This window comes from Trachemys scripta, chromosome 3 (assembly GCF_013100865.1).
Source record: "Trachemys scripta elegans isolate TJP31775 chromosome 3, CAS_Tse_1.0, whole genome shotgun sequence".
In the NCBI taxonomy this organism is placed as follows: Eukaryota; Metazoa; Chordata; order Testudines; family Emydidae; genus Trachemys; species Trachemys scripta.
Genome location: NC_048300.1, coordinates 57,206,597 through 57,221,631, shown reverse-complemented (window position 1 = coordinate 57,221,631; position 15,035 = coordinate 57,206,597). Strand labels below are relative to the sequence as shown.

The following is a 15,035-nucleotide window of genomic DNA, read 5'->3' as shown; positions in this document are numbered from 1 at the left end:
TGGTGGGGAGGCTGGGGGGAAGGGACACTGAGTGGGGGGCTGGGACATTTGGCAGTGGGGGGGAGGGACACTGGGTGCGGGAGGAGCTGACAGTGCGGCTCTCCCTGACCTGGCTCTGGCCGGGGAGCGGGATGGCTCAGAGCCGCAGCCTGGCCACTAAACGAGCCAGGTGGCCAGCTGTGCAGAGCGCAGTGGACCTGAGCAGCCCCCAAACAGCTCCACAGGTCTCCCTCCTCTTGCCAGGCCAGCAGCAGACCCTCCACCTGCCCGCGGTGCAGAGGAGGATGGGGGGGGGAGGTGCCTGAGAGCAGCCCCCGGCTGCATCCCCACCCCCCAGGCTCCCCGCCTGACCGAGGACAAGCGGGGGGTCCGCAACTCCGTGCAGGTTCCCCACAGCTGCCTCCGATTCTCTCCGACCGTGCTCCAGCCTCAGCCCAGCCCCCAATGTAGAGCCCAGCAAATCCACGGATAATTTTTGGGGATAGCGGATCGGATGCAGATACACATTTGTGTACCTGCGCAGGGCTCTATAAATATGTGCTCTGACTTTCAGAGAGGCTGAGCACCTGAAGTTCCTATGATTTCAGTGGGAGTTATGGGTGCTCAGCACTTCTGCAAATAAGAGATACATTTTCAAAAGTCCTTAAATGACTTAGGAGCCTAAATCAATAAAACTACAATGAAAGTCAGTGAAATTTAGGCCCAGATTTTAAAAGGTATTTGGCATTGCTTTGCTCAGTGTTGCAACACCTAACTGATTTAGGAGCTTTAACATCATTTTCAAAAGTGATTTAAGCACTTAAGTGTCTAAATTCCATCAACTGTCAACAGGATGTTGCACTTATGTACCTAAATCCCTTTTAAAAATGTGATTTAGGCTCCTAAATCAGTTAGGCTTTGCAACACTGTTTCAGCAATGCCTAAATAGGCATTTAAGAGCCAGATTTTTAAAGGTAAGTCACTTCTGAAAATGAAACTTGGTGCTTTTGAAAATTTTACTCCAGGTCACATCTTTGGAGCTTTCTTTAAAGTATACAAGTTTGAATATTTCAGTCTTAGGGTATGTCTACACTACCCGCCGGATCGGCGGGCAGCGATCGATCCAGTGGGGGTCGATTTATCGTGTCTAGTCTAGATGCAATAAATCGACCCCCGAGCACTCTCCCGTCGACTCCTGTACTCCACCGACGTGAGAGGCGCAGGCAGAGTCGACAGGGGAGCAGTAGCAGTTGACTCACCGCAGTGAAGACACCACGGTGAGTAGGTCTAAGTATGTCGACTTCAGCTACATGAACTTAGATTAATTCCCCCCCACCCCCCTTCTAGTGTAGGCCAGGCCTTAGATTCTACAGAAAGAAGTAAAGCCTACAGGACTTCTACAGGGAGATTGTAAATCCTTGCAATTTTCTGGGTTCTCTTGATCCTAGTCATGCTGCAAAAAACTGATTAGATTGACGTTTGTGAATAAGATTTAAATAATGCTGCCAATACAGTAAAGTCTCATTAAAATAAAAATAGTCATAATATCTTGCAACAGCAAACCAAAAATACAATTTTAGAAAAATTAATCAAAGGGCCATAGAGTTGGTCCAAACCTGGAATATTGGAATGTGCAATATCAGTTCAAGAAGGAGATGGACAGTTTTGAGAAGAAAAAGGAGAATACTGGTATAGCCCCTATATCTTGTTTGTGGCACTAAGTTGATGATCATAAATGTTGTAGGTTGACTGGTGTAGGCCGAGCTAGGTCGATGGAAGAATTCCATTGACTTAACTGCTGTGTCTCAGGGAGGTGGATTTACTACAGCGATAGAAGAACCCCTTCCATTGCTGTAGTAAGTGTTTACACTAAAGCACTACAGCAGCATAGCTGCAGTGATGCAGCATTTCAAGTGTAGACATACTCCCTGATTCTACAGAGCTAACTGGAGTAAAAATCATAGTCACTGAAGCAACAGATTTGACCCATACACCCAGAGAGTGGAACTGATGAGTAAAAATGGCATTTTCTTACACAATTGATGTTCAGAGTAGAACCATCATTTAAAAGAAATAATAGATGCCTAAATCCCACAACTGGACAATCAAACAGGCACCTTGATGTGCAAATTCTAATTTAAGCATCTGAATTTCTCCATTCTTGTTAGGTGTCCATATCTGAAAAACGAACTACTCTTTTATTACTTATACTTTTAAAATAAAACCAATCATACCTTTAATCTATAGAAATTAAGCAGAACTCAGTTTTTTGCCCTGCTGATCATATGAGAAATAAGTTACATGATTAAAACCAGTTCTTTAGTCCATTTTGTACCAAGCTCACATATTGTTTGAAGCAGCTTTGAAAACAGTCATTTCAGAAATGTCAGCATTTCAGTGAAAACACAGTAGTAACACTTTCTTCACTAACGTGCGTTCCAACACTCTTTAAACAGTTAGTTCACCATAAAAGAAAAGCTTTCACTTTTCGGACATGTTTTTACCTCTGAAAAGACACACACCTCAATGATTAAAATTTTCTGTTACCACTGAAGAAAAATCTTGGAGTCATTATGGATAGTTCTCTGAAAACATCCACTCAATGTGCAGCATCAGTCAAAAAAGTGAACAGAATTTAGGAGCCATTAGGAAAAGGATAGATAATAAAACAGAAAATATAATAATGCAATCCCTGATAAGCCCATACCTTGAATACTGTGTATAGCTCTGGCCGCCCTATCTCAAAAAAGATATATTAGAGTTGGAAAAGGTACAGGGCAACAAAAATGTTGGAAGGGCAACAAAAACGATTAGAGGTATGGAACAGCTTCCATATGAGGAAAAATTAAAAAGACGGGGACAGTTCACCTTGGAAAAGAGAAGAGTAAGGGGGATATGATGGAGGTCTAAAAAATCAGAAATGGTGTGGAGAAAGTGAATAAGGAAGTGTTATTTACCCCTTCACATAACACACGAACCTGGGGTCACCCAATGAAATTAATAGGCAGCAGGTTTAAAACAAACAAAAGGAAGTACTACTTAACACAATGCATAGTCAGTCTGTGGATCTCATTGCCAGGGGATGTTGTGAAGGCCAAAATTATAACTGGGTTCAAAAAAGAATTAGATAGGTTCATGGAGAATAGGTCCATCAATGGCTATTAGCCAAGATGGTCAGGGATGCAACCTCATGCTCTGGGTATCCTAAGCCTCTAGCTGCCAGAAACTAGGAGTGGATGACAGGGATGGATCACTCGATAACTGCCCTGTTCTGTTTATTTCCTCTGAAACAGCTGGCATTGGCCAGACAGGCTACTGGGGTAGATGGACCATTGGTTTGACCCAGAATGGCCATATTTCTATTCTTATGTACTGGCCATTTTAAATGTAGGTGCTCAGATACCACGGTGAAGGGCTGCAGTATGAAACTCTAATATAAATTAATCTGTCCATCAAACTGATGCAGCTTACAAGGATCATTTTGTGGAAGTACAGAGCTCCTGCACACCTAGAGCTATGTCACCAGCCTGTAGTGTATTCGGTTACAATCAGGGGAAAATATGGTAAAGATTTTTTTGCACATTGTTATTCTTACCTTTCATAGCTGTCTTGATATGAGACAAGGTAATTATACCCTTTGTCATCTCCACCTCGCAGTTGATATGGACTCAATATCAGCCAATATGAGCTCTTGAACTCCATTCCCCTTTTTGTAAACGAAAATACTATCTGCATTGTTTGTATAGCAGCTTAAGCCTTGTGTGACTGTTAAAGCTCTATGTTTTATCACAGTGCAATATTTTAGTACTGTGCTAGCATAAAGATGTCAAAATGTTGAATTGGGAAAATAAAAGCCAGAAGGGACTGATGACAAGTCCAGCACATGAAAAAGATGAACAATAGTTGATTAAGTTAAAAATAAAAAGCTATTGCAATAGTGTGTGTACCTGAAAGAAGTTAAAGTTATTAATAGACTGAAGTGCTAAGCCAGCATTTCCAGTCCCAGGTTTAGAGAGTTCCAACTGGCATGGATTCTGGAAGCGTGGGTGCTATGGAACACAAATGTTTTGATTTGAAATCCTGATTTTCTGGGCATAAAACTTAGGTTGCTAGTGAGCTCATTCGGAGAAAGAAATTATACCAACATCATTCAAACAAAAAGGCCTCTCCCTTTTATTTCTGGCATGCTACTTACAAAAAAAAAAAGGAGAACGATTCCATTTAAATGTGACTTTTTTTAAATTTTAAATTATAATACAGAAACCTGTGAGTATACAATTACCTTCTAGTGGGTGTACTCATGCTGCTATTTTATACATGTTTTTTCAAGTGTGCAAAGGGTTCCAAAAATTTTTTCTAAACAAGGAACTAATTCTTTAGCTCCAAGAAACATTTAGGGATCAGCCCATTATAGTTAAAAAAGAGGACTGTGAGATTCAAAGGAAGCAACTCCTATTTTGACAGCATTTTATGAACTCCATTCTGAACCATAAAGTCTAGCAGAAGATAATATTATATATTTAAATAAACTAAATGAGAGCAGCAGAACTCTTACATGTTTAACCAAGTATAAAAATAATACAACCCTATATATAGAGAAATAAGGTAAATACTACCTACAGAAGATAGAATTTAAGGTTAGAATTCCAGAGGCAGTTGTAGCTTTATTCTCAAGACTTGTGCTGTGTAACAATGTACTATATACTAGAAGAGTCAAGCACATTTGTTTTTCATTTTGTTTTGAATGTTGTGAAAAACAATGCGACAATGCAGCGTTATATGGTCTCCCTGAGAGATATTTTTCCCTTTCCACTAATTAAAAAAACAACTGGAAGATCCTCCCTCTATTTGAGTAAAAAAAGAAAATGAAAGAACCAGCTACAGAAACATTTTCATGTACTGGGCCAAACACTACTCATTTTACTCAGGTGAATAGTTCATTGACCTCAGTTGGGACTACTGCAGTAAGACAAATGGGATGTAGCCCATTACGCAAGATGCACTTGGCAGAAAGTAATGAATCAAGTAATTTGAAATATAATACTTTTATAGCTAATTATATGTTCAAAACACTCGAACATTAACTAATTAATTCCTACAGCAAACCTAAGAGACAACAGTCAGAAGTATCACTATGCCCGTTTTACTGATTAGTCTTGAGAAGAGGGGAGAAGTAAAGAGGTAGAGAAGTAGTATCACCACTTTCCATGTGCACCCCATTAATGAGAAAGAGAGAGAATACAATTTTTCTGATTATTTGGATGCTTATTTAATTTTGTTAGTGCTAAGATATATGGTCGTGGACACATTATAAATTCGATTCGATTAGAAAACTACTCCTGGCCCTGAGCTCCATTGCTTATCCACAGGCCCTTGCTACATTTTTGTATCCCTCCTCTACTGAAAAGAGCCGCCTAACTGAAATAAACAATTATACAAAGATAGCAAATGAAGTACTTGCTTAGTGCTTGAAAGATTTTAGCTCAGGTGTTTTGTACTTCAATGTTTCTTTTGGGTATCTGTATCAGCATCAAACAAACAATAAACTGATTATACCACATAGTACAGAATGCCTTGAAAAGTCTAATTTTATTTTGGTCTTCCCAAAATTTAGGCAAAGGAACACAATGAAACTGCTAAAATATGAAGGTACTGTACAGATTTGTCCTGGACATATTTAGTGTTCACTTCTCTACTTAATTACCTGCTCCTGATTTATAATATATTACATAAACCTTAAGGAAAGACCAGAGAAAGACTTCTATTAAAGTTTAAGAATTTTGAAGCAAAAGAACTACAAATACCCTGAATATTTCAAAATATATAGTTTAAGTACAGATCATTTAAGATCAACGGAAGATGTGTTAACACAGTAGAAATTTGCAAATAGTATCTGAACTCCACAGTTGATGTTAGTTATAATTTCCTTTGATAGGATAAGTAGCAACATCTAACAAGAAATGCTAATCTGGCAGAGATTCCTAATGTTTTAGGCCAAACAGGCTGCCGCTATTCTAAAAGAATTATTCACTGTGTCTCTGAGAGCCATTATTGTAAGGTGACTCCTATTTATGGACAAACTCAGCATGCTGTATCAGCCTATATTCAGCATCTCTTCTCCTCTACTGTATGTCATAACCATCTGCCCCATTCCTAACCTATTAAGTAATTCTATTTAGATTAAAATGTATAAGAACCTGATGCAAATTTATAACATAGAGGTTTCACAGTCACACACTCAATAGCAGATCATCATGCTGCCACCTCCATACAGGACTGTCCACTTATATTTGTTCCCTAGTTTATGGTTGTTCCTGCAAACTTTCGCTCATGTGAGCAGTCCTTTCTCATGTGGACAATTTCAATAAATGGAATTAATCCTGTGAGTAGAGGTTTGCAGTATTGGGCAGAGAGACACTAAATGAGGGCTGGTCTGGTTAGGTCCTGTGATGGTGTCGCTGGTGTCTACAGCTGTCTAACCAGATCAGCTAGAACACTTCAAATTTGACACCATCAGATCAGGATTAAACAAAGACTGTGAATGGCTAGCCAACTACAAAAGCAGTTTCTCCTCCCTTGGTGTTCACACCTCAACTGCTAGAAGAGGGCCTCACCCTCCCTGATTAAACTAACCTCGTTATCCCCAGACTGAGTCTTGCCTGCATATTTATATCTGCCTCTGGAAATTTCCATTACATGCGTCTGACGAAGTGGACATTCACCCATGAAAGCTTATGCTCCAATACATCTATTAGTCTTTAAGGTGCCACAGGACTCTTTGTTGCTTTTCACAATATATGTTTTTAAATAATTTTATTTCCTACAATAGAATATATTAAATAGTCTTCAACTACACAGTTATTATTTTATCAGAACAAACAGAAGAAATGTGTAGAAGTTCAAACAAATACAGAAAGTCATTTTCACTAAAACACAAACTTTATAAACTTTCATTTGGCTGTTTATTTCACCTCCAACTGTTTTTCTACAGAGTCTATGTGCAAAAACACACAAACTAAACAAATAACTAGATCCTGACATTAGAAACTTTCCCCTCTTTAATCATCCAAACTTGGGTTTATTATCATTATAAACTGAATGGAATGTTGAGATTCAAGCAATTTGACTTGCTTGTGTACAGGGCATCAATTCTCTAGCAATGCCTTCTACATACCCTTTGAAACTACATTAACCATTAAAAAAAACCCATATATGCCATATATGCCTATTTTTGTTTGCCATTTTTAGTCTGCAATAGCAGTAATGACCTTGAACAAGGCAATTCTTTGGGGTTAATGTCTGGCTGAGGTTAATGGCCAGAGGCATTCCTTGTTGATTATTAACCTCCAGGAAATGTGTTGTATCTCAATCATTGGTACTTAAGTTTGGCTCTCTATCTTAATTACAGAGCTCTTCATTCCAGCAAAGAATAATTTTTGAAAAGACAAATATCCACATTGCACAACTCTGAACTAACTGTAACTAAAAGACCAAGTTAAGAGAATGTAGAATTTTATGGTCTATATTCCAAAAATGGTTGTCTTAACACAAGTAAGGTCCTGCTAAGCAGTTTTGCTTTATGCCACTCAGTGTTCCTTAAAGGCAGACAATCATCTCCCTAGTTGCTCTGAAAGGATTAGAATGAGAAATTCCGTGCCACTCCTTTCAGAGGCAGCCATGTTACCTTTTCTGAGAAGTCAGAATAGAGTGCTTTTGTATACCTTATAGGGTTATTAAGATAAAAAGCAATGACATAATAGAATAACACTTAATTTATTTCAATTCATGCCCTTCAAAACTTGTGCATTTGTATTCACACATTGCTTAAAGTAGGTTTTCCAGATGCACACAACTACCATGTTGTACCACCATATCTGACTGTCAATCTTGGGGAAGAGAATAGCAAAGGCAGGAAATCTCCATAAGTAGGATTAGTGATCATGACCTCAAAAGCAATTAAAAGAACCAGCATCACAGAACATGACAAAAATCCTGTAGCAGACAAGCCCAGAGAGAAAAATTGATGTAATGCATGTAACATTTCACATATCTACTTGATAACAAAATGTTGCAAAACAAAGAACATTTTGATGTTTTCTCACACAAGTCATATCCTACCAAATGTCAAAATCCACAAACTAATGAGGAATCTAAAAATAAATCACAAAGACAAAAGTGAGAAAATTGAAGTCTTTAAAGTCAACATGTAGACAAGATGACTCCTCATTCAGCTTCTTCAAGACTCACTTCTGTGATGCCAACAAGAAATTAGCCAACAAATAAATTCCTTTCTTCTATTAACAAACAAAAAATTCTTTACTCCACTATGCTGGCCATTAGCACTTTTTGAATAACCACAGTATCCAACACATGTTAACCCTGTCTTTCAACCTGCTATCTTATTACTCCCTCATTATGTCATGTCTGATATTAGCTTCTAAGGTATTTGGGGCACAGATCGTGTTGGGAGAGGGATACCTCCCAATTTTTTGGCAGAATGATAAATTAACAATCTAGTAAAAACTGCAAAGACATTTTAAGTAGGCAGAATATAATTACCCATGTTGGGAATGGTTCAGATCTACTTTGCAAGATTTAACATTTACAGATTTCTGTCTGGTTCCTCATCCTCAATACACATACCGATTGGGTTTTTTTTAACCCAGAAACTTCAACACACTAACCCAACTACAAAATGCACATTAACGTTTCTGGTGAGGGTTCAAGCCACTAACATTTGCCATTTCTCCTGAATGGAGACTATTAGCACTGCTAGTCCTCCTTTGGATGAGTTTAGTACTAATAATATATTAATAGTAATAAATATTTAGCATTTAACATCAAATCACTTACTTGTTAAATAATTAATTAATCCTCTCGACACTCTGTTAAACAGGTATTAATTTCTTTTTACAGATGAGGAATAGAGAAATTAAGTGAGTTGCCCAAAACCACATAGATAGTCATTATCAAAGCTGGGAATAGAGCAATGGCTCTCAACATTTCCAGACTACTGTACCCCTTTCAGGAGTCTGAATTGTCTTGCGTAGCCCCCAGGTTTCACTTCACTTAAAAACTACTTGCTTACAAAATCAGACATATGAATACAAAAGTATTACAGCACACTAATACTGAAAAATTGCTTAATTGCTCATTTTTACCATATTATAATTATGAATCAATTGGAATATAAGCATTATACTTACATTTCAGTGTATAGTATATAGAGCAGTATGAACAAGTCATAGTCTATGAAATTTTAGTTTGTACTGACTTTTCTAGTGCTTTTTATCTAGCCTGTTGTAAAAGTAGGCAAATATGTAGGTGAGTTGATGTATCTCCTGGAAGACCTCTGCATACCCTTCAGGGTACACATACCCCTGGCTGAGAACCACTGGAATAGAGTATAGCGGCTCCAAACTATATTTCTAGACCAGGCATAGCACTACCTTACATTATGTTCTACTGTTTTATTACAGCAAAGTTATATGCTCCCAAAACACTTATATGTATTGAACATGCTCTTTGAATATTATGCTTGATAAAATTCTAGATGTTTGGCTTTTAAGGCACGGATGTACCTTGTATTAGTAGTGCAAGTTTTCTTTGATACGGGACTGCAGCAAGATACTTCTCAACACAAAGGACGGTTCTTGAATTCTTTTCAGATCTTACATCCAGTATTGAAAGTGCTTGGGGGTTTTTTACTTTGCATTATTATACAACACTTCTCAGCTGGGATCTGATGGATATTCCCATCCTTCACATTCTCTTTTCTTTACTTCCTCAAAGCTGAGGCTATGAAAACACTGCCAGCAGCCTAGTACAGCTTTTCATGGAAAGTTGCCACTCTAACCTGGCGTCTAACTGCACTTTATTATTGTCTCCGGGGAATTTAATGCTTTGAGGTCACTTGGACTTCATTATGCCAACAGAGAAGGTAACAAAAACTTTCACTGTGAATGTAGAAAAAGAAACTATTAAGCATTACTGAAGTAGCTCTTCTTGTGTGAGTTCTTCTGTTCTTTGCTCCCCAGTCACCATGGCCAGCTCATCCTTCAGTTCCTGGATCACCTTCTTCAGCTGGATAATCATCTACAAATGGCAAGGCAGTAAAACAAGCATCACCTTCTGATTAATGGCTAGACCATGATCTTTGCATTAGAAACCTGAGATCAATAGAACATTACACTGTGTGTGTTTCTTTCACTCTCATTTTACAATTTCCCTTTTTTCAAATAGGCCAAAATGACTAAATATATTCCACTTTTTTTTTGTCTTTTCCATTTATAAAACTGGAAAAAGCCTTCCAAAATCAGTAAATTGTATGTGTTAGAAGACATAGATGTACAGCATGATTTTAAAAGATTACATATAAGAAAAATAATTTGTCATTGGAGTGGAAGAGAATTTTATGACATTACTTTTGCTTGTTATTGTATCTTTGCCAAAAAGAGAAAAAGATTGGACAACCACACCCCAAAGCTGGATCATTCTTTTATTCTTTAGCAAAAGAAGTTTCTAAATATAAACTAAATTTTTAATTTAGAAGTTTTTTTAAATATAAAAATCAATATTCTCCAATATAAACTTACACTGTGCCTCATTCATATACAGCCAACAACCAGCAAGTATTATGAATCAACATAATGAGAAGTAATTAAACCACATTAATAAGTAGAAGTAATTGAGGAGGTGATTTGAATATCTATATTGTGTTTCCTAATTTTGTCATTATTGGAACCTGGATCTCATTGCTCTAAAACAGAAAGTTTGTATGAGGAGACATCTGGCAACACAATATCCTCCTAGGAATAAATCCTGTGAGGTGTTGACCTCCTGCAACTCCCCTTGACTGAAATATGAACAGCAGGTACTTGGCACCTCTCAGGATTTTGCCCTTTTAATGAATTAACATCTTATGATGAATTAGAGATATATCAAAAGTACATTATTTTTCAAAACCCTTAATAAATATGAAAGCCTTGATTCCACATACAATAGCTTAAAAAAGGCAGCCCTTCCAAATGTTACATGGCATGGATTTTGGGCAAAATTAAACATATCTGATTGTATATGCTCTCTGGAGTTAAGATTCTTTGGGTGTCCTAATCATGCCTTAAAATCCTTTCAAATATATGGATGTCTTAACCATAAATTTAACTGTAACTTTGAATTTCCTGCATTTCTGATTTTTTAAAAAATAACTAAAATGCTGTTGAAAGTTTTTTTTAATGTTGAAGTAACTAGGACCATATGTACTTTGAAAGTTTTACTCCAACTCAACAAAGCATTTTATAAGGGAATTAAATATGCTGGTGAATGTCTCATTACAAACTCTCTGATTACCACCATAAATGTGCTGTATTCCCATTGGCATGTCAGGGAATTTTAATCTGATATTAGGATTGGTTACTCTACTGTTACTCTCTGATACTGACCCAGTGCTTGGTACAGAGTTTAAAGTGAAAATTTGGTCTGGAAGTATAAAAAGGCAATGCACGCAACTGACCCTTCACCTTTAGATAGTGATTTCAAATGTTACGCAGATTAAAATATATCTGATCTATATTTGAAATGCAATCTACAGGGTAGGAGTAAAATGTTGATTTTTTTTAAACAGTGTTAAAAATAAGCTCATAACCATAATTATAAAATAGTATTTGTAACATTCTGTATCTCAGGGGAACCCCCTGAACCCTCATGTTCATCCTTATAATACAATTGTGTGGTATCCAATGCAAAGTTTGTCATGTCGGGTGTCTTTGGAAGGCTCATGATGCACTGAGCATTGTTGTTATAGTAATGTTATAAGTTGTAATTTCATGTATATAGTTATGAGGCTGAAAATGTGTCCTCATGGCTTAAAACAAGCCCAGGCAAAACTCTCCAGGAACAGAGGGGCATTTCACACCTCATCAGGGCATGTATGGGACAAACCCAGTGTAGCCTCACAGGAACAAAGGACACTGGCCTAGGCAGCAACAAAGGATCTGTTGGATTCTCCAGTAAGTCACCCCCCTTCCTTTGGTCAGTCAGGGACTACGATGAGGTAATGCTCACCTGACCCTGAAGGGGGGGAGGGCAAAGCCAAGAGGGAAGAAAGAACATGATAAAAGGGAGAGATGTTTGCCATGCTCTTCCCGTCTCTTCCACCTCCATCTACAGACATCACCACCAAGCGACTGAAGCGCTGATCAAAGGGGAGAGCCTGGCTGAAGGGCAACCAGCCAGCCTGTGGTGAGAAGCATCTAAGTTTGTAAGGGCACTGAAAGTGTTACGATCACCTTAGAATCTATTTTGCTTTTATTTCATTTGACCAAATCTGACTTGTTATGCTTTGACTTATAATCACTTAAAATCTATTTTTGTAGTTAATACATTTGTTTGTTTATTCTACCTGAAGCAGTGTGCTTGGTTTGAAGTGTGTCAGAGACTCCCCTTGGGATAACAAGCCTTTGGGATAACAATTTCTTTGTTAAATTGATGAACTCATATAAGCTTGCAGCGTCCAGCAGGCATAACTGGACACTGAAAGACGGAAGATCCTAGGGTTCTGTTTGGGACCAGAGATATTGGCTAGTGTCATTCGGTTGTACAGTCCAAGCAGCGGCTGGCCAAAAATGCTCACTCACGTAGCTGGGAGCAACTTACACACTAGAGGCTGTGCGTGAACAGCCCAGGAGTTAGGGTTCTCATAGCAGAGCAGGGTAAGGCTGGCTCCCGGAGTCAAGGATTGGAGTGACCTAGCAGATCACTGGTCCAGATAACACCAGGGGAACATCACACTATTATTTTAGTTTTTAATTAGTGCCAACAGCATACTAGATTCAATTGAGGCTCAGCATTTGGTTTTTAGTTTGAACTAAATCCTGCTTTTGTCTGGAAACAGAGGTAGTTAAAGCTAAACTGCTTTAAAGAAGAAGAGAAGGAAATGGGCATCAAAAGATTCCACATCTGTTGGTCAGTTTAGCTGAGATACACAGTGAAAAACATACAGTATCTCTCCATAGTGAGAGATAAAATACATATCAGAGTCAAATTTACCTTAGTAGCATTAAGGTATTACGCACACCCTTTGTATGACCCGCACTTACAGTAAAGATGATGAATCATGAAACTAGTATGGTGTTCAATTTTATGTGCCAAATCATAAGCCCAGCACACACAGCTGTGCACTGGGAAGAGAATTGTGGTAGTGATGGACAAGGAATCCCCTTAGGCCTCAGTGTGGTCATGGAACCATGTAGCCTCTGTGGTTCTTGTGCTTTATTCCCTTATTCCATGGGAGCGAATGGCCAATAGATTCATAAAATCGCAGATCCACTAACTCCATTTCTGATCCTCCCTAGTCCAACTATGCTTTGCTCCCCAAACACCACCTTGAAGACAGCAGCACACTGAACATGCGAAGAAAAGCTCTGCAGTATTTAGTAAATGTTGGAGACCCTGTATGTGTTCCACTGCAATTAAGACTTCTGTGGCCATGAAAAGGGTGTGGCAGGATTAATCCTATATGGTAAAAAAAAGTCTCATGCAATGTTAAACTTCTTTTATTATCCTTCATTTTGTCTCTCATTTTAAGTTTTTTTAATAGCTAGAGTTGTGGGAGAAAGAATTTATAGCAATGTCTGAGAAGACCCAGCAAGGATCACTCCTATCCCCTCTGAACTTTCAGAACAAGTTAAAATAAACACAGAGCCATTAACAGTGGTGGCTGAAATGTGTTAGATAACAGTAAATGTCAGTCACAGTTAGGATACTCATTAATCAAAAGAAAAAAACATGCCTGAGAAATCAACTGCCTCCTATGTCATATAAAACCCTTTCTTCACTTTTTTTAAATTAACCAATTATGGGTCCACAGAAATACAAAATATACAATTAAAAATTAACCGTGTCAGACTTCAAAAATTATAATGATTATTTTAGAGTATTAAAAAGAATTGATTATAGAAGTTATGCTGAACAAAAAAGGGACCAAAAATTGTTTAAACTAGAATCATTCAAATTCTGTGTTCTTCAAAGATGAAAAGCAATGGTCCAGTTTTCAAAGACAGTGGACATAAAATTGCAGAAATGGAGGCTAAGAATTATGGGTTCCAATACTAGTAGTTGGATATCAACAAAATAATATAATGAGATTTTATCTTGAACTTATATTCCTTCTGAGATCTTTGTTGTTCTCTATATACTGCAACTCATCTATCACTCTTTCCTCACTGCATCCAAGCTTTCCCCCTCTGGAGAAATTTATGTAACATTACCCAAATGTTGTACTGTGTCAGAAGAGACTATCGTTTGATCTTCAATATGCAGCCCACTTGCTGAGACATCTATCATTATGTGCTGTAGTGTACTGGACTGGTCATTCCTTAAAATGATGCTCTCTGAGTTTTCAAAGGAAACAAGTTATTGGTTCTGTAACCAGTGCAGAAAATTACTTTTTATTTTACTTCCTAATGTACCAAGTTTCAGGAGTTCAGACCTTCTCATCAAATGAAGTAAATATGCAATGAATCTGGCTGTTGCATATAGCATCTTTTAATGGAAATATTAGCCACAAGTCAAATAGAGAAATGTGTATATTCTAATTCTGTTACATATACAAAGGAAGCAGTTTCTCACTTTTTTTGTGGCAAACTTTTCCTTTACGAGTGTGGATTATTACCCATCTCCTCTTCTGGAACTTCCTTCTCAGCCCCCTGCTCTCTTCCTCAATCCTCCCTGCTTCCCTCAGGAGCTGAACAAGGACTACTAACATTTTATCATAGAAATCCCATTTTTATTCCTGATTTATTCTTCTTCCTCCTTCCTTAATGGTGACTGGAGCAATGGAACCTCTTTTCCTGGATAGAGTGAAATACAGCAGACCTTCCTGAAGATAGCTCCAAGGAACAGTTCCAAGCCTTACATCGTACTATGTGCTGGATTAAGCATGCCACCTCAGTAGTGTACCTTATTTCTACAGACCTATGAAGCTGTAACTATTTTATCACTAAGATGGCTATTGCCACCCTCTTTCCCTCCCATTTCTGCTGAATGCTTCTAAGTTT

General features: G+C 38.0%; 1 protein-coding gene across 4 annotated transcripts in view; it reads right to left on the bottom strand.

The window, feature by feature from the left end:
- Window positions 1–15,035, bottom strand: part of KIF6 (kinesin family member 6) — a 270,556-nt gene that overhangs the window by 166,538 nt on the left and 88,983 nt on the right. For all 4 annotated transcript variants that reach the window (XM_034764803.1, XM_034764804.1, XM_034764805.1 and 1 more), the window contains exon 10: window positions 9,971–10,074. In XM_034764803.1, coding sequence (XP_034620694.1) covers window positions 9,971–10,074 — 104 coding nt within the window. The remainder of the gene's footprint in view (window positions 1–9,970; window positions 10,075–15,035) is intronic.